The sequence below is a fragment of the Coturnix japonica genome, chromosome 3 (genome assembly GCF_001577835.2).
Source record: "Coturnix japonica isolate 7356 chromosome 3, Coturnix japonica 2.1, whole genome shotgun sequence".
Taxonomy (NCBI): Eukaryota; Metazoa; Chordata; class Aves; order Galliformes; family Phasianidae; genus Coturnix; species Coturnix japonica.
In genome coordinates, this window is record NC_029518.1 from 23,656,764 (window position 1) to 23,679,703 (window position 22,940).

A 22,940-nucleotide genomic window follows, 5' to 3' on the forward strand; every position below is an offset into this window, starting at 1 on the left:
TTTACCATTCACCTTGTTTGTATTTTTCTTCTCAGAAAACCAAAAGGGATGTAAATAACTTTGATCAAGACTTTACACGAGAAGAGCCGGTATTAACTCTAGTGGATGAGACAATTATAAAACAAATCAATCAAGAAGAATTTAAAGGGTTCTCTTATTTTGGAGAGGAGCTACTGCCATAGACATCCTTAGGCTGACAGATGAATGATGCTGCAAGAAGTGATTCTGAAGAGATCGTCAGATTACTGAGACTCGGTAGATCAAGAACTACTTCTTTTACCCTGAGCCCATATCCCCCGTTTAAGTATATATTTATTGTTGTGGTTTTTTTTTTCTTTAATCTTCTGACATGAAAGCACTCTTAATTTCTGTCTCACAAGCAATGCAAAACAATTTTGTATCAGAAATTGTAGATGTAACACACTGCCATATATTTGCAACTTTTCTTTTATTCCTAAGATCTCCCCACAGGACAAAATTTAATCTTTTCATGGAAAATGGAGCCATGCTATTAAAAGCAATTTAACAGATCATGTCATGTAATTGCATGAATTTAAGCTAAGGAGGTGAGAACTGTTTCTTCGGCTCTAGTGGTTGCTGTGAGATCTTTGCTTAAATGTGGAACAAGTCTTATATTACCTACCCTTCATTCAGTAAGTGAAGAAGTCTGCATTCTTTGGGGTGTAGTCCTCAACTATGAATGTCTTACTGAGGTGAGGTACAAACATAAAGCAGTCCAGAGGAAGAAGTAAATCACTTAAGACTTTCGATGAATTTCCTCATAACATATATGAAAACATTTAGGAATAAGAAGAGTAATGAAGATAACTGAAATTATATTCTAAGAAAGATCCTATATGGATAGATATTGAAGGGCTAAAGAATGAAAAGCCTATAGTGCTTTAACACAGCTATATATAGGCATTTTACAGTTTTTTAGGCAATTGGATCCATGTTACTAATCTGAATATCCATTGAAACAAACCGTTAATGTGATGGCAAGCCTGCAAATGTTTATAATTAATTTTATATTAAAAGTTAATTATAAGCACTGTAAGTCTGCATTTTCCATTGTAGCTAAGTTGATAAATAATTTCTTATTTATATTTATTTTCTCAGCAGTGTGTTACTTTTGCACACTTTTACAAAACCATAATACTACTGTGTTTGTTGTTTTTTATGTTTGAAATCTTAAAAAGAAAACTGCTTTTAGAAGTCACAAAATAAGGCTACACATGCATTCTGTGGAAGTGTGTTGAAAAACTGAAGATCAAACATTACAAACTGACATTATCGAAAGCTGTAAATTGATTTTTTTTTGTGTATTAATTGAAATGGTAACTCATGTGGACAATATTACTAATGTGAAGTTACCTCCTGTAGATACGCTAACAGTGTTATGTACTTATATTTCCAGGAGTACCCTGTGGTTTGTTTTGGTTTCTTGGTTTGGTTTTTTTTTGTTTTTTTGTTTGTTTGTTTTTGTTTTTTTGTTTTTGTGTGTGTGTGTGTGTACATGTATCGCTGAGGTCATTTTATTATATATTTTACTGGACTGAGTGAGCGGTCATTGGAATCCATTTTAATTGTTGCACATGGATTTCCAGCTGCACAAAAATATATATACTTGTGATTGGCAAAGTGGCACTAAAAAGCTTTTTTGCCTTTTGTACAGGTGAGATTTTGTATATAGTGTTTGCTGCAAGGCCTGTGGAATTCATTGAATATAGAGGTATCAACTGCTGCATGTTCAGGCATACTATTAAAATGTTAGTCTATGAAAGAATAATTATAATAATGTCCATGTGCAATACTCTTGTATGTGTATTGGTTCAAGTTACTGTCAGAGAGATGAGGTTTTTGTTATAAAAAGATGTAGACATATATTAAGCTATACTAAATCTCCTGTATAGTTCTCTTCAACTCTATTATGATATGATAGAGCTAGGAAAGAGAAGGAATGTTACAAATTGTGGTGGACAAAGTATGAACCGTTGGCTTTAAGAGATAATCTTGGTCTCAAGCAGATGAGTTAGTTTGTGTCAGTTTTAAGTCTGGCTGCTCATAGCCTGTTACTGATGACAACATTCAGTTCCATTTTGTTTTGTTTTTAAAACTCAGGTGTAATTATTATATATATTCTTATGATGATTTCGAAATATTAAATATTATGATATATCAATTAATGTGTTGTCTAGCCTACAGGTGTAATAATGGATCAAGCCTTTAGTTTAATTTAATTTATCTTCAGTGATCTTTTGTACTGGGAAAAGACTAGCTTCTGGAGCTGAGTACCAGCGCAGAAACATCTTAATGATTTCATCATCTCAATGTTTAAATTTCTTTCTCTTAGAAATATATTGTAGAACTGCCCATCAATTCATGTCTCACTACTGGCTCTGTTTATTTCTCATCACAGTTAGCATTTGACATCCAGGCAAGAACTGATCACAATGCTGAAGTGTTCCTTTCCATAGGTGTGTAGACTGGCTAGGAAGGCAAGTTATTGAATAGTGCACTACTGTTTGTACAACACGAGGCCTTTACATAAAACTATGAGAATTTATTTTGAAGGAAGAAAAGCATCCCTTAAAGCTTTTGTAAAGTAAGCTATATTCCCATTTCTAACAGAGATAATCAGCAAATGTTTGTATTTCAAGAGGCCTCAACACCTGCATTATTTGGTAGGATGCTAGAGAAAAGTCAAGGAGATAAAAACTTTTGCATGGGCAGATATTTCTTCAGTATAATTAGTTAGATCCTCTGCATTGGGTTTACATCAGGAGGTTTGTCTGTTACCTACAACATTTTTTAAAGATAAATCTTAAAAATGGACATTTACATTTCTGCCTGTTCTGTAAAATCTTCCCTGTTCCTTCTTTGTAAAATGAGTGCAAAATGCCAAAAAGATTATCAATAATGATTATAAAGAATCCACTGTTTCGTGTTTTCCCTCCAAATAAACCTTATTAAAAAAAAGTGAAACATGTTTTTCTCCATAAAAAGGTGAAAAGTAACTCTTTCCAAAAAAGGATTAAAAATTACCTCTTCTTAAATTATGTGCAGAATAGTTCTGGCTAAATATAAAATATTCAGTTTTCAGGGGGGGAGGGGTAGGCTTTTTTATTGTGAGGATTTATTTGTACAGTTTGGGTTGTTTTTTTTTCTTATGGATGTAATTTGAATCTCTTGCCATTCATTAGTGTTATTTCATTGTAAACATTATTACTGTGCCAAATGTACTGTATTCAAAAGGATGTGAATGTGTATTGTTTCAAAACCTAATAAATACAATGATGTTAAATCTTATTTTTTTTCCCAAAGTCTTCATATGTATTTCCTCATGAGGAAGAAACAAAGATGAAGGACGAGTATTATTCCTGTTAAGTATTGTACAAAGTATTATGAGCTTGTCTTTTAGGAGTGGACATTTGGCAAAGGAAGGATTTACTAACAGATTCATCTATGAAGAACTAAAGGCTCCAAGAGAAACACAGGTAACGGTGAACAAACCATTTACCTCAGGCAATATAATATTTGCCCCCAAAACTGAAAGGTGAGTTTACAGACTTTTATGTGCTTACCAACTGAGCAATGGTTGCTGAGTCCTAGCACTCTGATCCCAAAATTTTGCTTAGCTGTATTGTTGAAACTCAAAGAGGCACTTTGCATGCAAACACGTGAGACTACTTTAGTCTTTCATTTCACTGAATAGAAGGATTAATAGCATGCATAAGTCTAATTTATTTAATTAGGGATTTAATTAATTAGAGACTTTATTAAATGCTTTTTTAACATTATCTGTCATTGTGACATTATCTGAAATATTTCAATATTTCATTGTGTTTTGATTTTAACCCTAAATTCTTTCAGTTTTCGTGGTCTAAAATTCTTAACATTTGCTTCAGAAAGCCAGCTATCAGCGTGGTCTGGCACTGAGTCCAGTTAACCTCTCAAAGGTTGACTAGATAGCCTTAAAAATATATATTTCTGAATTGGAAGCATGCTTTCTTTTATTCACTGCAGTTTTTGTGTAATCCTTCACTTATTTTCTTCACAATGAGTTTTTGTCATTATACGCATATTCTGAATTCTATGTATGGACAACATTGGCATAAGTTTTGTTGTCTAGACTTTGCCACTTAAAAAACTATGTAAGATCTTGATTTTCTGAGTATGTTTAGCAAAATTAAACCATCTGAAGAGCTTAAAAATCATCCTGCAAACAACAGGCATCATTGGTCTCCAAATGTATCCGTCCATATGATGTTTTCTCTTACTGCTGTAGCTAATGTCTTAGATGTTTCCAGAACACAAATGATGCATATGAGTTTTTGTGCTTGCTGTTAGACTGCAAGATTTGGAAAGACAGCTAGTATAAACAAGTTCAGGATATTCCTAAAACACCTCTGGTGCTGCACCTTGGTGCAAGTATTAAAGGAGCCAGCTAGAAAATATACCCACCTAGATTTGTTGTCTTTAAACAAAGTGGTGATTAGTGGCCTTTTTAGCCATAGTGACTGTGAAGCAGTGAAGTTCACAATCTGTGGTGATAGGAAATAGGTTGGCAGTGGCCACTAAAACTTCAGCCCTGGATGTAAACAAGTCAGGCTTTAGGCTGCTCAGGGAACTAGTTAGCAAGGTCCCCTGGGAAACTGCTTTTGAAGGCACTGGAGTTCACCAGTGCCAGCTACTCTTGAAGTACCACCTCTTATGGTACTCTGCTCTCTGTGACAGCAACAGGGCCAGAGAGAACAGCATGGAGTTGTGTCAGGGGAGGGCCAGATGGGGGTGAGGGACAGAGCGGTGGGCACAGAACAGGCTGCCCAGGGTCATGGCACCAAGCCTGCTCAAGTATCTCTATGTATAATAAAATAATTTCCACTCCATCTTTCCTTTACCTCATCATTGCTGTGGAAGCAAGAGATAAGAACAGCAACCTGAGGTGGAACACAAGCTACCAGTGTAAATATTGTGAAATTGTTACACAAGACTACCTCCAGAATTTGGAAATGCATTAAAGAATTCCAGGTTTGTACACGGATGTTTCTATTGCTGATTTGGGCATCGGTCTGAGAACTGATGTGAGCATTGCATACAATTATCATCACTATCCAATACCACCAGTTTGATTTAGTGACTGGTGTACTACAGGAAGCAGCATGACTATCACTGCTAGTAACCGCAATAAAGAGTCAGCTCCAAGCTGATGTTCTTCTGTGCCAAAGTAGATTCTCATTTCTCTAAGCTGAGCAAGTCTAAATGGTACAATTTTGTGCAAATTTGGTTGGCTCAGCAAAGCCCCCATTGGCCCCAGATCTATGACCAGGGAGGAGTTATGATCAAGCACTGACGACTGGTGCAGTGAGTGGGAAGGAAGGAACGGGAGTCCTGCCTTTGGCACACATGAGCTAATTTGTGTTAGTTTGATCACCTTATGTAACTGTTCACTTGACCTTTTGGGAACTGGCCAGATGTTCCTTGAGTGACAATAAATACCTCCCTACTCAAATATAACTATCAGATGGTTACAGTGGTAGAGAAAGACTGGTATATCAACATGAAGAAGCTTGTCTAAAATTAGTCAGAACCGTGCTTGTTACTTGTGACCTTTCACATAGAAAAAAATTAAAAAAGAGCATATATGTAAATAACCTCCCATTTTCATTGACAGGACTGGCATAGAGAGCGAAAGTTTCCTTTTGTACAAAGGAAAAGATATTTTATGTTCATCTTGCAAATCAGCAAACTGAGCCAAGGTGCCACAGTGGTGCTTTGACCATTGTTGTGTGAATATAGTCAGCGTTAGTGTTAAGAAAAAGAACATGGGTGGATCTTGTCAGTGCCTCTTCTTACTGTACTGGTGTTTCTGAGCATAAGGTGTTTCCAGACTGTGCTTCACAGAATACCTGCAGGTGGCCTCCTGTGGAAAGACTTTGTGGCTGCTTGGAGACCCTTAAGATCCTCTTTCTGGTTTCTAAACCAAACAGTGAAAAGCTGTTTGTAATTGGGTACAGTGCTTGGTGCATTAGGGAGGTGGCTTTTGTTATAAAAATGAGAGAAGATGCATCTGTGAGCTAAGCTTGTAAGTGAAATATGGTCACACCCAGGCAAAGTTTGAGAACTTTTGTGTTCTAAGAAAGCTATTCACTCAAAGGCTGTGATACATTAAAAAAAAAAAAGAACAGTTTGTGTTTATTTTTGGTTTACGAGCAAGGAGAAGTATGTGAAGACATCAGGCACATTGAGGCGTATTTTTTCTAATAACAGTGTGGTTGATTAAGGTGGACAGATGAGGGCCACAGAGATTATGCAAATGTCACTTAGGTAAATGTTTGTGTTAGGGTGGGGATGAACACTGTCCTGTTTCAGAAGTGAACTGAAGACCTTTAAACTTTACCTGCTGGGATAATGTGGATACATTTGTTCTTTGATTAAACCATGTGCTCTCTCCTCACATGCTAGTGCATTGCATCTGCACACTTAATGTAGTATAGGACTAAAGCTGAACCTCTTAGATCTCAAATTCCATTGCTATGAGGTCTTCTTACAGTTTATCATGCTGCTTTCCCAAAGTACAGGGATGTGTGCCCATCCCTCAAACACCCCATCCTAGATGCTTAACCGAGTCCCTTGGTAACCCTGAGATCAGTCCTCCCAGACTGCAGAAATCCTGGCTGAAAAATATGTGTTCTAGAGCAGATCTTTTTAGCACTTTTCCAGTCCCAAATTTTGGACCAATTTTTTTAGCAACTGCCGCCATAAACCTTTGAAATAGACTCTATGATGTGTATCTCTAGGTAAAACGTCTCTGAGTGTGTTAATATCATCAGTTTTCAGTCAGTCTCCCAAGTACAGGCCATAAAGTTCTGATCCAAAGTCTACATTGCAGCAGGTCCCTCATAGTGATCTAGCGCTACTCTAGATATGAGATTGCTATCACCTGACCTCCCCTTACACATCAGCAGTCCTGTATGACCATGCAGCAGCTGGACACATCTTGACTTCAGTGAGAGAAGAAATGTAAAGCTGCAGAACACCGCTATTCTGATAAGCTGAAGAAGTACATAAGTAGCATTAGCCTCCATAAGGAGTCCGCTTGCAGACAACGCCCTCCTCATACAGTCCTGCTGAATGCCTGAGAAACCGTTACTTTTCTGAGGGCCAATACCCAGCTGTGAACTGTCAAGATGCTCATCTTAGTAACATAATCCTTTTTTTCTTTTCCAATTGCTTGCTCAGGAATAAATATAACACGCTGCAGGAACATTTTGCAGTGGATAATAATGCTGCCACCATGTATTTGGTTGATATACTGACAGAGATCTCCAGCTGGGAGAGTTCAAATATGAAAGCTGTACTGATGTTTCTGTTCTTGTTAGTATTCTTGCTCTCACTGGGAGAAAAGTCTGGATTATGAAGAGGAGCAGGGAGTATTAATTTTCATTTACTGAACTGTCTAGAAATGATTTGAACCACCCACACAAGCTGATTTCAGAGCCAGTGAGGTTATCAACACCAATAAAAAAGCAGTTGTCACACAAATTAGACATTACGCGTGGGCAAAAAACTGCTGGTGTATTACTCTTATGCAAATTGAAAGTATTTCTATAACCTCTGACCCTGCCTGTAAACATCAGATTCCAGGAATTCTGCTGGAAACCATACGTTACTAAGGTAAAATAATACTTAGTAGTGAACATGGTTTCCTCAGTAAAAGAATCTGGAAGTGGAAGAATGCAAGACCTTGAGATGCACTTCTGAGTGTGAGGAAACTGCTGAGGCCATCTCCTGCCAAACATCTGGGAAAACATACACCCCTTCGGAGCTGCCAGTGGAAATATGTAAACCACACATGGCTGTGATGCATGAGCACCTCGTTAACATGCTATCAGGCATTCCCAGACGGCAGCTGTGCAGGGCCAGGAGTAAGTGGACACGCAATTTCAGCTTGCTCTGACATGAAACGGGAAGTCATGGGAGGCATTCAAAGAACTAAGTGGAAGGACAGGGAGGTTATTTTAAGGACAGCAGAAGAAATGAGGAAAAAGTTGGTGAGAACGGGAAAGATAGAAAATGCAGCAACAGTCCAAAAGGAAAAATCTCCTTGGAATGGGAGGGGATTTCACTGTGGTGAGGAAAGGTCTGAAAGGTGGTCGGAGTAAGAAACGGATCTTGGATAGAAGCTATATGTAGAAGTGAACAAAAGGAATGCAAAGTGGATGTCTTTGCCTTGAAGGTTTGCTCCGAGATACGCCCAAGCTGCTTTTAACATAACTAGCATGGATACCAGTACCTCAGCTGTGCAGTCTCTTGTTCAAATAGTTATCTGTCACCTGTGGGAGGGGAGGTCACAATCAGCAAAGAACTGAGGTGGCTGCTGATTACGTCACCAGGAGTAAAGAGCTAGCTACTTTAAAGCTAACCCAGCTCATTTGTGCCCCATTTTAAATGGCAGTGTTGACTTACACTTGAGAAGCATCTAAATAAAATCCCAAAGGTCTTCATGCTCATGAAAAATATATCATGTATGTTTTGTCATAATGGAAACATCAACAAAAAGTCAGCAGCACAAGGTAAAGAATTCCAATGTCAGTCAACAGCTGTTATCTCACTGCCATTGTGGGACTATGTCACATGGACACACAAAACAATTCAACAAAACAAATATGAGAATCATCAAATAACTACGCAACTCCAGTCTAGAAAATTATTTTAGAGCAAAAATTGTATGCAGTCAGAAGACATTTGAATTTATCGATATTCTACTTTTTTATTTGCTCATTTTTCAGAAAAGAAAGCTATTATAATGTTACCAGTAGACCAACCTGACAAAAGTGCTACTTTTCAAAATGATTTATTTCATTTTTTCTTTGCTTCTGGAAGGTCTTAAGTGTACCATGTTGCGATTGCTAAGCCAGCTTGTCAGCTCATGGAGGCTGAAAGGGGTGATCCTGCTCATCTTCTGTTCTCAGACACATGATCCCAACTTTGTGGACACTCTGAGCTAGGATTCAAGTGTACTAGGTGCTATACTCCATTCCTCCTCTGTGTTTATCTGTTCCCTGAAGTGTTCTTATGGGAAATGCTGTAGGTCAGCATCCACTCTCACAATATGTGGAGATGATTAAGCACGCTCTAGTGCATGAAGAAGGCAGTCTCCCTTCCTGCCTCTTGGAGTTTCCTGTTTGCACTTTTTGCTTTGCACTGGCTCTGGCAATTGCCTGACCTCTTTTGAGACGATCCAGCTTGCAAACATGATAGAAAACTGCTAACTGTCCATGTCAATATTCTTTCATTTTAGGAGGCTGAATTAGTTCCTCAAAGGGTTGTCTGCATGCAGAACTACTAAAAGCAAGCAGTGAGGTTGTGGAATGGCAGGTAGAGAGTGGAAAGTCTGGAGTAGTGGGAGGTAACCTTACCCCTTCTTATTTAAATAGATTGAGGGGACACCACTGCAAAGATGAGAAGTGGATAAAGGGCAATCCTGTGCTGAAGGAAACTAAGCAGGTCTATCAGTGGGGTGTTGGACTGCATTGGAACCCTTGCTGGTCTGGTGCTGGTGTTCTGATTTTAAGGATGCAGTTACTGAAATGGTAATAGTTCAAGTGTAATGATTCAAATGAGACATAAAATTAAGTTCTTGAAGTTTGGATTTTATAAAAAAATACTCAACAAGAAAGCCCGTAGTTTTCAGGGGACATATTTGATAGAGAACTAAGATAAAATACAAACACCTGTCACTGAGCAGATGTGAAGGAAGAATTGCCAGTGATCCCTGTCAAGAATACCTTGTCCTCAGACAAGAAGCTTACATCACCTCCAGGGCTGAACAGCAGCCACTCTTCCCACTCAGACATCAGAAACATCACCCAGCTGAGTATGGCATACTGCCATTCTCCACATAGCCTTCATGCTTCAGCCAGAATACAAAGTGATGGCAGCTACTGTGTGAACACAGGCATACATTCTTTCCATGCTTACCAGTATATGGAAAGTAGCAAATAATAGGGCTGACAAAATCATGCCATTTTAGGGGGATGTTTATGTCGTTTTTGGTTTAGTTTGATTTTGTTTTTTACAAACAGGCATTCTTCGGTGACCTGAAAGCCTCTAGGCAGACTCAGTAGGTTACCAGTTAGTACATGCAATTTTCAAAGAACTCAGCGTGGTTAGTATTTTACCAAATACCTGTTGGACTACCAGCTGCTTTGCTGAAACTTTTTGTTTCTATGATTTCCATTGATTTGGAATGGGGATTTTCCAGCCCATTTCAAGCCACCAGCTCACAGCTCAGCTACAGCCTTGTCTAGCAAGATGATGGAAGGTTGGAGCCATTCTTTTAAGGCAAGAGAATTAAGAGCCTGGCCTGTGAGGTGCATGGCAGCTTCAGGTCTTGAGAGGAAAGAAAACTCTTAAGTTCACTGGAGTGGAGCGTATTCTCAGCATGAAGTTCAGCACCTCAAATATTCCTGCAAACCTATTAAGCTATGTGCATTCTCCTCAATGTGGAAATTCGAAAGTTGCTATTAGAAGCATTCCCTCAAACTGTCTGGTGCACAAGCTGCTTTGGGTTTGGTCCATTTATGGCTATTTTCTCACTGATATTATTAATTTCTTTTTCTTTCAGACTAATTTTGTCTCTTCCCCCATCTTTCTATTTTTTTCCCTCCAGTTCACAGCAACAGCTGAAGATTGAGCTGTTAGCTGATATTCCCTCTTACACTGGACAGTTTTACCCATTGACCCAGTGCCTGCTGTGACTTTGGCTACAATAATACAATTCATTCACTGTCATTCACAGCAGGAGAAGCAAAGAAATCGTTTCATTACAGGAGCCCAGAACAATGTTAATACTACCAACTATACATAAACACAGAGCGCTAGTTACCCTCCAGCCAACAGTTAATAGAGGTAGAAGGCTGGATGAATTTCCTTAGCTACCACCATCTGCCAAAATGCATCCTGAATGAACAAATGTCCAGTGCTGTGCTTTGAAAGTTCCAAAAACTTGTGAACCAATTGCTGAATTCATATCCCCCAGACTGTAAATCACAGCTTTCCCAGCCTGCAAAATGATACCAGCTAAGTGCAGCCTCACAGTGAGTGTAAAGGGTTGCATCAGACCCCAGAAACAGTGAAGTGATTCTTCTCTTTGATTTGGCAAAATGTTTTAATAGGTACAAGCACTGACTGAAAGAAAACGTTGGCATTCTGCCTTGTTTTACTACCTCAGTCTCCTTTTCTTCTCTGCAACCCTTTCTCTCCTCACTGCAAAAAGTATTTTAAAGGAAACAGATTTACCAAAATTGCAATCCTGCATGTGAACCAGCCAGTTTTCATGGTATTGCAGTCGATAGCATGTGCTGCTGGAATGTACCTCTTTGGATATCAAAGAGAGATTTGATCAGGAAGCTAATGGGTGTTCTGAGCAGTCCCATTTGTCCCTCAGTTGGCTTTGAATGCTAGTTTTCATGTGCAATAAAAGTAGCCATACACTTTTGTGCAACTGCTATCCAGCACTCACAGCGAGTGATTATAAGTGAAAGGAGCTACTGATTCACTTAGTCATCTTCTATCACAGATGCCCAATGAACAAGCACTAATTGACTCTTTGAAATCTTTTTTAAAGTAATCTATGTAAACAGGAAAAAAAAATTACTCTAAATGCTTGTGGCTTTGTCAGTAGCTGTTGTGACTACTGATCAGTCCTCTGCAGTTCTCTGGCAATGAGAAATGTGTTTGAGATTCACAGTGTAAAAAGACAGATGAATTGGCCTTGCAAACTTATCCCTAAAGTAAGAAATCTGTATTGTCCCCACAATTACAATGAAAAACCACATTATTGGGAGCTTGTTCTTAGGGTACTGTATGTCACATTAAAATAAAGAGCGGATGAAGAGTGGACCAGATTAAGACTCCTATTAGCAGTTTAACAGGAGTGAATCAACACAGATGATTCTTCCAGCATATGACTCTGACACCTGAAACTCTTTCCAAGTCCTATAAATGCACTGTAAATACTTCAGGGAACAAACAGAGCTCATTAGAGGACCTTTCCGTCTGCCTTCCCCCACAACTTCTGCAGTAAGGTCAGAATTCTGCCACTTCTCTTTTTCTCTTCTTGAGACTGCTCAATCTCTTAGTCCTGGCTCAGGAAGGGATGAGAAGACTGGTCTCCTATTGTTTATTTTGCAGACCAGTGGCTCTCTTTCTGACAGTGCTGGGTTGTTCATGCTGTTCCCTCTGCCAGTTTGCACAGTTGGTGAGAGCCCAGCAGCTGCTCTCTCTGACCTCCAGAACCAGGGCATCCTGTTGTCTTGCCCAGCACTGCCACGCCCCCTGTAGAGCAGGGGCAGGGTGGGAACCAGTGCACACTGGCTTCCCAGGTGCACATCACCAGTTAGGACCAGCATTCAGAGTACTGTTGGGAGAAGTAGAGCAGTGATGTTCTTTCTGGAGACCTGTGAGTTATGTTGCTTGCAGAAGAGAGGCCTTTAATGGTATTTGTTTGGTCTGTGTTATTTGGAGGCATCAGCCAGGATTTAATCATGTGTCTTCTCCACAGTTACATCCTCCTATTTTTTTCCCCCTCCTGTGCTTTCTTGTGTCCAATTGGAAATAGAAAGCTATAAAAAGTATTTTTATATATATAACAAGTTTTCAGACGCGTACAGTTTTTCCTCTTATTGTAAGTTTTAATATTGTTGATATCCAACAAATTTACTTGTTGCTTGACATGTCAGTATGAATACATACAATTCTCTTTCCTAAGGATAGATGAAGTGACAGATGATTTCATTGTTGAGTGTACAATAGCCATAAGTACAATGGAAAAGAAGGGCTGACATCTGCTATGGTGATATGTTTTCGAAAACATGTTTTGTCATCTCTTTCTTTTGTCTTTTATGCAATGATAATTAGGAGTGGCAAAGTGAGCATCAGTTTGACTGCTTTGCAGTGATTCAGTTTTACTCAGTAATCTGTGTAAATGCCATCCAGTGTCTGACAGTGCCACATGTACTTCTGTTCCTGAAGTAGCATGCTAGCTGTGAAGAGGCAGCAGCAGAACTGCAATCTAGCAGCCCTTCCTTAGGCCAGCTCCAGGCACCTCCGTTCTGTCTGTGCAGTGCCCACAAAGTGATCCGCCCTAGAAACTTCTCAGGTTAATTTTCTGTGTCAAGTGTTTTGTCTCTCCTGGCTTCCTCTGTACTCTGAGCATGAACTTTCCAGGATGTTTTACATCCACAAGATGCCACGCTGATGAAAACTAAATTACCATAATGACCATTCAATGCTTACCCTGTATCTGATGAATACTCTTTACAACTCTGCTGAATTTAATTCATACACCCTATTGTAGCACAGATGTGACTGATGAGCAATAACATTGTCCACTTGAAATATTCATGTTTTCTCTGCTGTTAGCCATATATCTAAACAGATCACGATCCTACTCTGTGGGGAACTTTTGTTTTTAATCAACATGGCAGTCCTTGCCCTAAAGTCCATTTATAATCTAAAATAATGAACAGATAGATGAGAAAAGCAAAGGAAGGAATTGAGGAGGTGTGTCTGAAAAGGTAAATTTAAAATCAATAGCTACAGTTAGAGCTGTAAGCACACTGCTGCACTTGATGTGCATTGCACAGAATGGGAGCTTCAAACAGGGAGTTGAGGGACACCGAAAGTGTTTACAAGGAATTAAAGTATTGCAAGGGAATCAGATGTTGGCAGAGCAAAGAGTAGGTTTGATCTTCTAATGAGATAAATAGCACAATAGGAGAGGTGAGCTGTCTTGTGAAGAGCTCTTAGAAAAAGACAAACAAATAAGCACACAAAAAAGAGGTTGTATTTCCTTTCCCCTGGCTGAGCCTTTTACCCTCACCTACTGCATCACCTGGACACACTGTGATCTCCAATTTATAACCCACACACACCCTAAGGAAGAGTTGAGTTCCTTCTTTTACAGTGATTTGTCTGTTCAACCTTTACCATCCATAAAGATTTTTCCCTGCCTAGAGATGGTTGCCACTCCAGTAATGGTTTTAATTATTGATAGCCATTCATAGAACATCCTGAATTAGTAGGGACCCACAAGGATTTCACTCCTGAACTCAATTCTGCATGAAAGGAGTGACTCTAACTTCTTGTTCCTATTTGGAAAGTTTTATCAGAAGCTTTACATACTACCTACAGCACTTGGGTTTGAGAGTTTTTTTGGTCTCCAAATAAGTCTGGAGAGGCTCACTGGCCTTGCTCCCTGCACAGGTGCAGCTCTGGGGTGTTGAGCCAGCAGAGCCATCATGAGCAGCAGCTGTGTCAAAGCCATCACCAGCAGCTGGGGCTGCTGAGGGCTGTAGAGGCCATTACAGGATTTAAGTAGGTTTTGCTGCTAGGTTTGAAGCTGAAACTTCATTTTACTGTGGAGACTGATTTGAAGGGTTGCTGCTGGAGAAACACAGGTACTGTAGAAAGCAGGTTTCTTTTTTCTTTTATATATAAGTATAAATATATGTAGTGATGATATAAAGGGTGACTTTAAGAGGTGGGGAGTTGAGAGGTAAGGGCATTTCAATGTGTGAAGGGGCATGGCTTAGTGGGGAAATATTGGTGATGAGTGAATGGTCGGACTGGATAATACTGGGGGTCTTTTCCAACCTTGGTGATTCTATGATTTGCATGTGTGCATAGTAAGCAAAGAGGTTGATCAAATTTTTTTCTTTGTTGTGGAACACGATGGAGCATTGGAAGGAGTCGGAGGAACTCACTGTTCCTTTGTAAAACCTCTGAGATTGAGGTGTGTTTTTCCCTAGTATTGGTTATACAGTCTGTACAAGCACTCAGGATTTCCAGTGGTCTTCCAATATAAAGGGTGAAGATGTTCAGGTTTATTTGTTGCTGAACTATTTCTTGTAGTAGCTGATGGAATTTTCAGTCAGGCTTCTGTTATGTTTGATTGCATTCAAATGTCTGAGTCTATCCCACAAAAAAAGTGTTCTCAAAATGCTTTATATTTTGTGAGATCTTTAGTATCATAGAATATGGCAGAAATAGAGCATGCTACTGTGTTGATATGTAACTGAAGAATCTTATGCAATACTGAAAAATATGATGTGTGAAGTCTTTCCTACACTCAAGCATAAAGAGTATACATACTTTACGCTTTTAGTTTTAGCACAAACTGCTGTTATGCTTCACCATATGCTGGTATGTAGGATCACTTTTATTTTACTCAGGGAAATAAAATTAGATGATCTAGTAAAGACAAAAGCTGTTCTTCAGTACTGAAGGTTTGATAATCCTTTGTTAATCTCTGCTTCTGGTTTCCTATCTCATTTTGTTAAACTATGTGAACTCTAGATTAGAGGCTGTTTTGAAGTTTCAGTAGCGAGGCAAAAGCTTTGAGATGGGACACTGGTGTAAAGGGTAGCCTATTCTTGCCCCTTTCTCACTAGGAGATGGCTAGAGGCCAGAGAAAAGAGCTATGCATGCAGTTTCTTTGTGCTCTGGCAGTTCCACTGTGGCAGTGGGAGGCTGGAGGGTTAGCAGCCTGTATGGGAAATTGGTAATCACAGCCTGAACCTCTGATTAATGAGCTGAGGCAAGTGTTGGGTCAGCTGTGGGAGCACAGGTAACAGTAATTTAGCTGTGCTCCTGAGAGGGGTGGAGCTTGACTCCACCTCCTGTAGACCTCATTTAAGGGCTGACGACCACTAAGGCAGCATCTCTCAGAGATTGCTCCCTGGTGGAGATTGCCCCAGCTTTTCCAGCCAAGGCATCGATATTGGTGAGTTTTCCTTTACAAATAACCTTTTGAATTTTACAAATAACCTTTTGAATATTTGCTATCATCTTTGTTGCCATCTTCATATCATTCAACCTTACACGACCCCATTCCACTCATGTACTAAAACCAACTATTCATAATGCTTCCTTGCGTCTTTGAAGGGTTTAAATAAAATTAATGGGTGAAGGTTCAGGCTAGCTTCATTTTTGTACAATTTATCCTTGGTTTAACTGCAAATGTTACTTTTTTTTTTTTCTTTTCCCTCCTGATAGAAACTTATTTTAATGTAACCATGTGATTATCCTCACAGCAGGTGTAGGACCTGTGTGCTAGATTTGCCTCAAAGCACCTGGAGGGATAAGATAACGTTAAGCCTAGCTGATGACCAACATTTGGCTGGCAGATAATGAGAGAGAAGTTCTCTTTTGTTGAGATACTGTGTAATCAATGAATATACTGATGTTATAATTAAGAAATATACAGAAGAGTTAGGCTAAACAAGTTATGTTAATGAAGAATGGATGGAGCTTACCCTAAAAGTCTCCACAAGGAGCAGTCTCCAAAAGAGATCCTTCCCCAGTGGTAGTCAGGCTCCACCCCTTCCAGTAGCACAGGAGAACTTACCCAGGTGGCCAAGAAGGCCAACAGCATCCTGGCCTGTATAAGAAATAGTGTGGCCAGCAGGAGCTGCACCCAGATGTAGCTTTACTTGTCCCGGTTTGGTGCAGGAGAGATGATCAGGTGACCTTTAAGAGTCCCCTCCAACTCTAATGATTCTATGATTAAAGCATTGTGTACTAAGCTGCTGTCAGCTGGAAAGCAGATGGCAGCTCACTTCAGTCCACCCTTTTTGCTTCACCATGTGTTATTGTGTTTTGTTTTTTCATTGCTCTGTTGTTTTCAAGTGATTTCTCTGTATTGGTATTTGAAATGATGTGAAAGTCTCTGTGTGGGAAATTACATGTCAGAGTGACCCAGAGAACTTGTCCAGTTTTCTGGGCAATGATGGAGAGGCCATCTGGAGGGAGTCTAAGCCAGGCTGTGACCAACCCTTCCTCCATATAAGGAAGTCTTTGCAGGAGATAGAACCCACAAGAAAATGCTACCTCTTGCAGTGAAGGGTGTGGAAGGGAAGCTGTGAAATACTGGCACTGGTATAGGAAGTGTTCATTAAAGCAATATAAACACTAATGTAAATGTAAGCTGACAATAAAGTCTCTCAAGCTCCAATGGCTCTGCCACTGTGCAGGGGAAGAGTCTGACCTGCTCCTAGTACCTCTACCTGGTGTTGGCTTCGTTTGTATGAGCTGGCAGTCGTGGGAAGACTTCTCCAGCTAGCATTCTGGACCCCATTGGTTGATGCCCATTTAAGCAGCTACCTTTTTACAATGTTTTATATTGCAACAGAACCAATTCTCAATGTGTTTTTCGTGTCTGGGGAAAAGAATTAACTTGAAGGAAGGATGCTGTCACTGATGCTCAGGTAGCAGCATTTATGAATGTCAAGAAGCATCTCTGCTGTAGGTAGTTGCCACCATGGCAGCCTTTAAGATTGAATTCTGGAAGAAATACATAATATGTATTCACATATATGTATTGTTGGACTTTATTATCATCCCTTCAAACTCTATATAAAAGAAAAAGATTTAATATGCTGTAGTTGCCTACTGTGAGGCTTCTGAAATTTCCTCAGGGATAATAATCTGCAGGAAAATCTTATTCTAGATAGAAATTAGATGCTAGACTATGTCTTGAACACTAGCAATACTTACTCTACTTTATTTCTCGTAAAAGTAAAAATGCTTGTGGGTTTTTCTTTTTTCTTTCAGTTCTCTGGACAACCACTGAAGTCTTGCAAACTGCAGACTGAAAAATACTTCTTGATTCTTCTTTTATATGAACATTTCTTATCTTTTTCTTTCCAAAAATATAAAAACTATACTAACGCTTCAGTTAGTGAGTCTCATGCTACTTGGTTGTGGATTTTTAATTTATTTTATTTGAATATTAGTTTCAGGTCATATGGTTGTATCTCAGTGACTAAGAGCAGAGTTGGTTTCATTTGCAGTGTGAAACATTCTTTTGCAGAAGGGAGTTTGTGCTTGGTGATTGGAGCTGAAAGAAGAACATAGGTTTTAGGGGTGTTTGTGTTCTGTGTGTTTTGCTGGTTTGTATTTTTGCATATTTGAACATGCAGCACTTCATCATTCAGTATCACTTGCAGTGATCATTTTGGTGTGCATGTGTTGCTATACTGGGACCTCTTTATCCTCCTCGCCTATGTTTGTTGTTTGACTAACAGAACACATAATTGAAAGGTAAAGAGCAAATTTGGTGGTAGAGAGTTCTTAATAGTGCTTGCCAATATGGCCGGTTAAGTGGTTCTGCAGAAGAGGATGATGGAAGTGGTGTCAAAGGGGCACAGGCTTGAGGAAGCAGCAGTGCTAGAGCAGGGTGCTCTGAAGGGTGGAGGGAAGGCTGACCATACCATGGTCACTCCCTGCTGACCCTATTCTTCTCCTTGTTCTTCTCTCCCTAGTGTATGCATGGCATGTAGGCTCTGTGTATACACAACTGGCAGCTTAATAACACAGAAATTACTACTTATGTCTCCTCTTTGTCTTCCTGTTTGGCTTTTGACAACACAGTTTAAGGCAGCAAGATAGACAGGGGGCAGGGTGCAAGCTATGGGAGCAGACTGAGCATACCTTTCCAAGTGGGTTCCCTCAGCCTCACATTTATTGTTTATTTTATATTCCTCTTCTACACACTTACCAGAATACACTAAGTTGTGCTTGTTGGACTGAACCATGAGTAGTCCCATAGGTAAAATAAAAATGTTTGGTTCTACCATTTTTAATCTGAGTCATTTACTCATGCACAGCTGTGTGAGCAAATGTGTCAGGATAATGTGAATGAAAGTCAGAAGAGAGCAAATGAGAAAAAGCGAGGAAACTGGGCAGAGGGCTGCTAAAGCTGGTATCCCTACTGAGATGTGCATTTCAAGTCACAATGTATGAATGATTACTGCAGCAGAGCAGTACATGTTGTGCTTGAGATTCATCAAAATACAACTGAATAGGCAGCAGAGGCACCTGGTCTCCATTGTCATGCCTCTTTAGTGATTGAAGTATAGTCAGAGGTAAGCCTGGGTCAGGTTACCTTTATCTAACTAGATGGAGGGAAAGGCTCTTTTTATAGCTACAAAATGTCATCTTCCCCTTTGCAATGCAGCCCTATTGGGTAAGGGAGAGTCTTTCTTAGTAACTATTAGTTTTAGGACAAGGAAAATGATTTACATACTATAGAAAACACGTGGATGCTATGACACTGCATGCCCTATTGTAATCCAGTTATCAATGGCCAGGTGTTTCTGTGACCAAAACTGAGTGGGGTGGGGGAGTTGTCTCAGAATGGCTTAACACTTACCAGACATCATGATCTTAGAGAGTCGCGGCTAAAAAAGTGCTACACATTGAAGTATAACTGTGATCATACCAACATTAAAGCAGAGGTTAACTGAACTTAGAACTGCAAAGAAATCTGGTTACCCACTGTGAACCCAGAAGATAAGATTGCTCTTTTGTGATAAGATCTCTGTTGGGAGAAGGGGAAGTCACTTGGAGCAATTTTGTCACAGTCTGGAGGTGGGAATGCTCTCAGATACAGTGATGATTACTAGATATTTTACATTCCAGTGTTGCAGGCATGAATTGGGCACCTCCTGCAATCAAGGAGATAAACTGGGTGTCTTCTGACAGATTTTTGCTTATTGAAAACCTGCACAATAGATCAGGTGTATTTTGATGTTTGCATTCCGAACTGTAAGATGCCACAATTTCATAAGAGCTAAAAGCCCTATAGTTGGAGTGCTTTTTGGGGAAGAATTTTACCTGCTGGACTGCAGAGAAGATGAATGATGTCACTGACTTGCTGTAATTGAGTGGCTGCCTTTTTATAATCCTGTTGATGAGCACACTCAGCACAAGCCTACCTGTTAGGACATAGAGTGTCTAGATATCACTGTTTAATGGAATGCACTGTAAATCCAGCTGTATCTAGCCAGTTGGATCAGATTTGGTATCTGGGTGGATGCAAAAGCAGAACCAGGGGGTAAACAAGATGTTGCCTGGCCTCTTCTGGCCTTAGGCTGATGCAGAATGGGTTATAGCGTAATGGGGTGCATAAGAGGACAAAAACCTAACCAACAATGATAAAAATCTGTGGTCTCTATCTATACTTGATTATTTTTAGTGAGATCCAGAATGTGTGTTCCAGGTGAGGTGTAATTCCCATTTAAGTAATAAACTTTGTCTTATAGAGCCCTGATTACTTCACATATGTTTTGTGGGGTATGTGAATGATGCAGAACTTGGTCTGTACTTTTCTAAGCTTATAGTACTTGTGAATGGGTGTTTCCCAAAATGAGGAAAGACTTTCCTTTGATAGTAGGAATGTGAGTACCCTGTACTTGAGATATCTACAAGCAGAGAGTAATTTGTTTCCTAATGACTGGTAGATGCTCAGCTTCTACCAAAAACTTATTTAAATGCCTCTTAGAAACTGTGCTCAAATGATCACTGTGAAGTCTTTTGTAAGAGAGTGGATTTTTAACAAGAGACCTGGGATCATCAGTGACATCTGAAGTAGTTCCCAGCTCAGTGTACTTAGCTGTTCTTACTTACTGTTGTCTTTGTAGCATAATGTTTTGTGGATCTAGAAACTTGCCATTCTGTACAAATAATTAAAAAAATATATACAAATAATTAAAATAAGAATACAAATAATTAAAAAAAAAAAAAGTATCTCACCTCGCCCCTTTCTGGATGGGTATGGATCTGTGCTGGTAAATGATGGAAAGTAAATAGCAAATCACAAAATGTTGTTTGTGGTTCAGTTTCTATTGGTCTCTGCAGCCAACTACCTTTGAATCAAAAGATAAGAGTACACGTACATAAAGTTCATGGGTGTTTACAGTAAATAACGTATTATTTTTGGAATGTAGTACTGGAGGCAGTGCATCATTTCGACATAATCTTCACCTGTATTTGCTCCAGAATATCTTCATGGCACAGTAGCCTGTAGGGCCTCCAAGAGAGAAAATGTAGGTTTAATTTACTTTCTAAATCATGCAGATAAGGAGTAGTTAAACCTAAATCCTCTGTATCTAGACAAAGTACTGAGCATAAATACCTCCATTTTTCATGGGAAGGAAGTCTGTTTAAACATCTAACACCAGAGATGAAAAATTTCTAATAAATTAGATGCTACTTTATGGTATTTACCTTTTTTTTTTTTTTCTTTTAATATGCATCTGGAAGATAGATTTATTTTTTTAGCTGCATCTTAGGAATATGTGGTGGAATAGCAGGCTATGCAAGACTACCCAAATTGATCCCTGCCTAGAGCTCAGCTTTTAACTTCTGTTAGCCCTTAAAGGATGCACGCATTACTGAGTAATGCTGCCTGTTGATTCTGGAGACATCTTAATCATGATAAGGAAGGTTAAAAGTGGAGGGCTTTGACTTTCTAGTTTTGATAAACTTTGTTCAAAAGAGGTGTGCATCCAAAAAGTGCCTTCACTACCAGCTACAATGAAGTGGATTAATTGTTCAGAAGAATGTGCTGCTCAAATTGGGCGAGTGCTGGCTATTTTAGCAAAAATAAGCATGACTCCTGTGCTTTCTTACAGAAATATTTCGAGTTAGGAAGGAAAATGGGCTACTTACAATTGAATGAAGGAAGGTATTCCCAGAAGTGAGCTGTGGTGAAACCTTTGTTCTCATTCCTGAGGCTCTGATACATACTAACTTTCTTCTGCTTGTCCCTCCCTTCTCCCCTGTTCCCAGCAGAGTGCTATACAGCTGACCTCTGCCAACCCTTTCTGCAATATTTGCCTTCCCATTTCCTGCATGTGCCACCAAGAAAAATGCTTTAAACCATACTGAGCCAGTGTTAAGGCTGTTAAATTTTGGAGTTACCACAGAAAGTTTAATAGTGTCCTGTTACTAGTGCCTCACTATTAGTTATCCATACACGAGGCTGATTATAACTCTAGAAATGTTCTTAGATTTTTTTTTTTAATTCAATTTCTGCTGTTGACAAATAATTTTTGAGATTGAAAGTATGTATAAATGTTGACTAACCTGACCTTCTGCAAGGAATGTATGTGTAATCTCAGCCAGCAATGCCTGCAGGTAACCTGGTGACTTATGGGTGAACCTAGCATATCTCTCAGAAACGTCTCTTCAGCCTTGATCTGAAGATTGTTACTGCTGGCTCACTCATTGCAGCCTTGGGTAATTTGGATTTCTAGTACTTGTTTTGCCTTTGTCTAAGAGATGGAGCCCTCTAGTTATAACTATTCTCTCTTTGTATGTGTACCTGTAGATTGTGATCAAGTTAACTTTTGACCTTGTCTTTAAGTTAAATCCCCATGTCATCCTAACTATGAGGCCTTGTGCCAATTCTGTACTGCTCTCCTGAACAACTTTTTGAAGGTTTCTATTGAGGAAGGAATGGTAGATCAGATCCTTGGTGAAGAGAGCTTCCTTGTATGTAACCTGTAGTTCAAACATGGAAGCACTGTGGACTTTTTGATATTTGAGTATTCTTGTTGGTTTGTTTAGGTAGTTAAACATTAATATTCCCATTTCACAAACTGAGAAACTGGAGTTGAACAGTCAAATTCCTTATCCAGGGTCATGTTGTGATCCAGCAATACCTGGTCCAGTGCTCTGCACGCTGGATGTCTGCTACAGAGCTGCTGCTCACATCTAACCCCACATGCTGCCTCCACAAGGCTGCTGAGATGGTGGTTGTTATCACATCATGTATGCAACCATAGAATGCCTTGGGTTAGAAGAGATCCCAAAGATCACCAAATGCAACCCTGTCACCTCTGTGTCTAGTACTAGACTGGGTTGCAACGCCATTCTCTTTGAGGGAGAGTCAGGGGGAAGATAAAAATAAAATATGGTTAGTATTGTGAAGCCTAACACTGAAAAGCAAAAAATTGTGTAGATTTAATTGAAAGTTAGATGCTTTCACAAGGTATGGAAAGAGTGATGTCAGTGCTTATGCTTTTATTTATATTTCCACAATTACTACTTGCCTCATTAAGTATACAGAACAATAGCAAATGCGTAAG

General features: G+C 39.4%; 1 protein-coding gene across 3 annotated transcripts in view; it reads left to right on the plus strand.

Annotated features, from left to right (window-relative positions):
* PRKCE (protein kinase C epsilon) overlaps positions 1-3,309 on the plus strand; it is a 253,844-nt gene extending 250,535 nt beyond the window's left edge. Inside the window, exon 16 of one of the 3 annotated variants that reach the window (XM_032443307.1) lies at positions 36-147. Coding sequence is in view for 1 of the 3 variants with exons in the window: in XM_015857525.2 (XP_015713011.1) it covers positions 36-182 (147 nt within the window). In the remaining 2 variants the exon portion in view is untranslated. Of the gene's footprint in view, positions 1-35 lie in introns of all 3 variants that reach the window. The other 2 variants (XM_015857526.2, XM_015857525.2) reach the window with 2 other exon arrangements.
* The last annotated feature ends 19,631 nt before the right edge of the window (positions 3,310-22,940 follow it).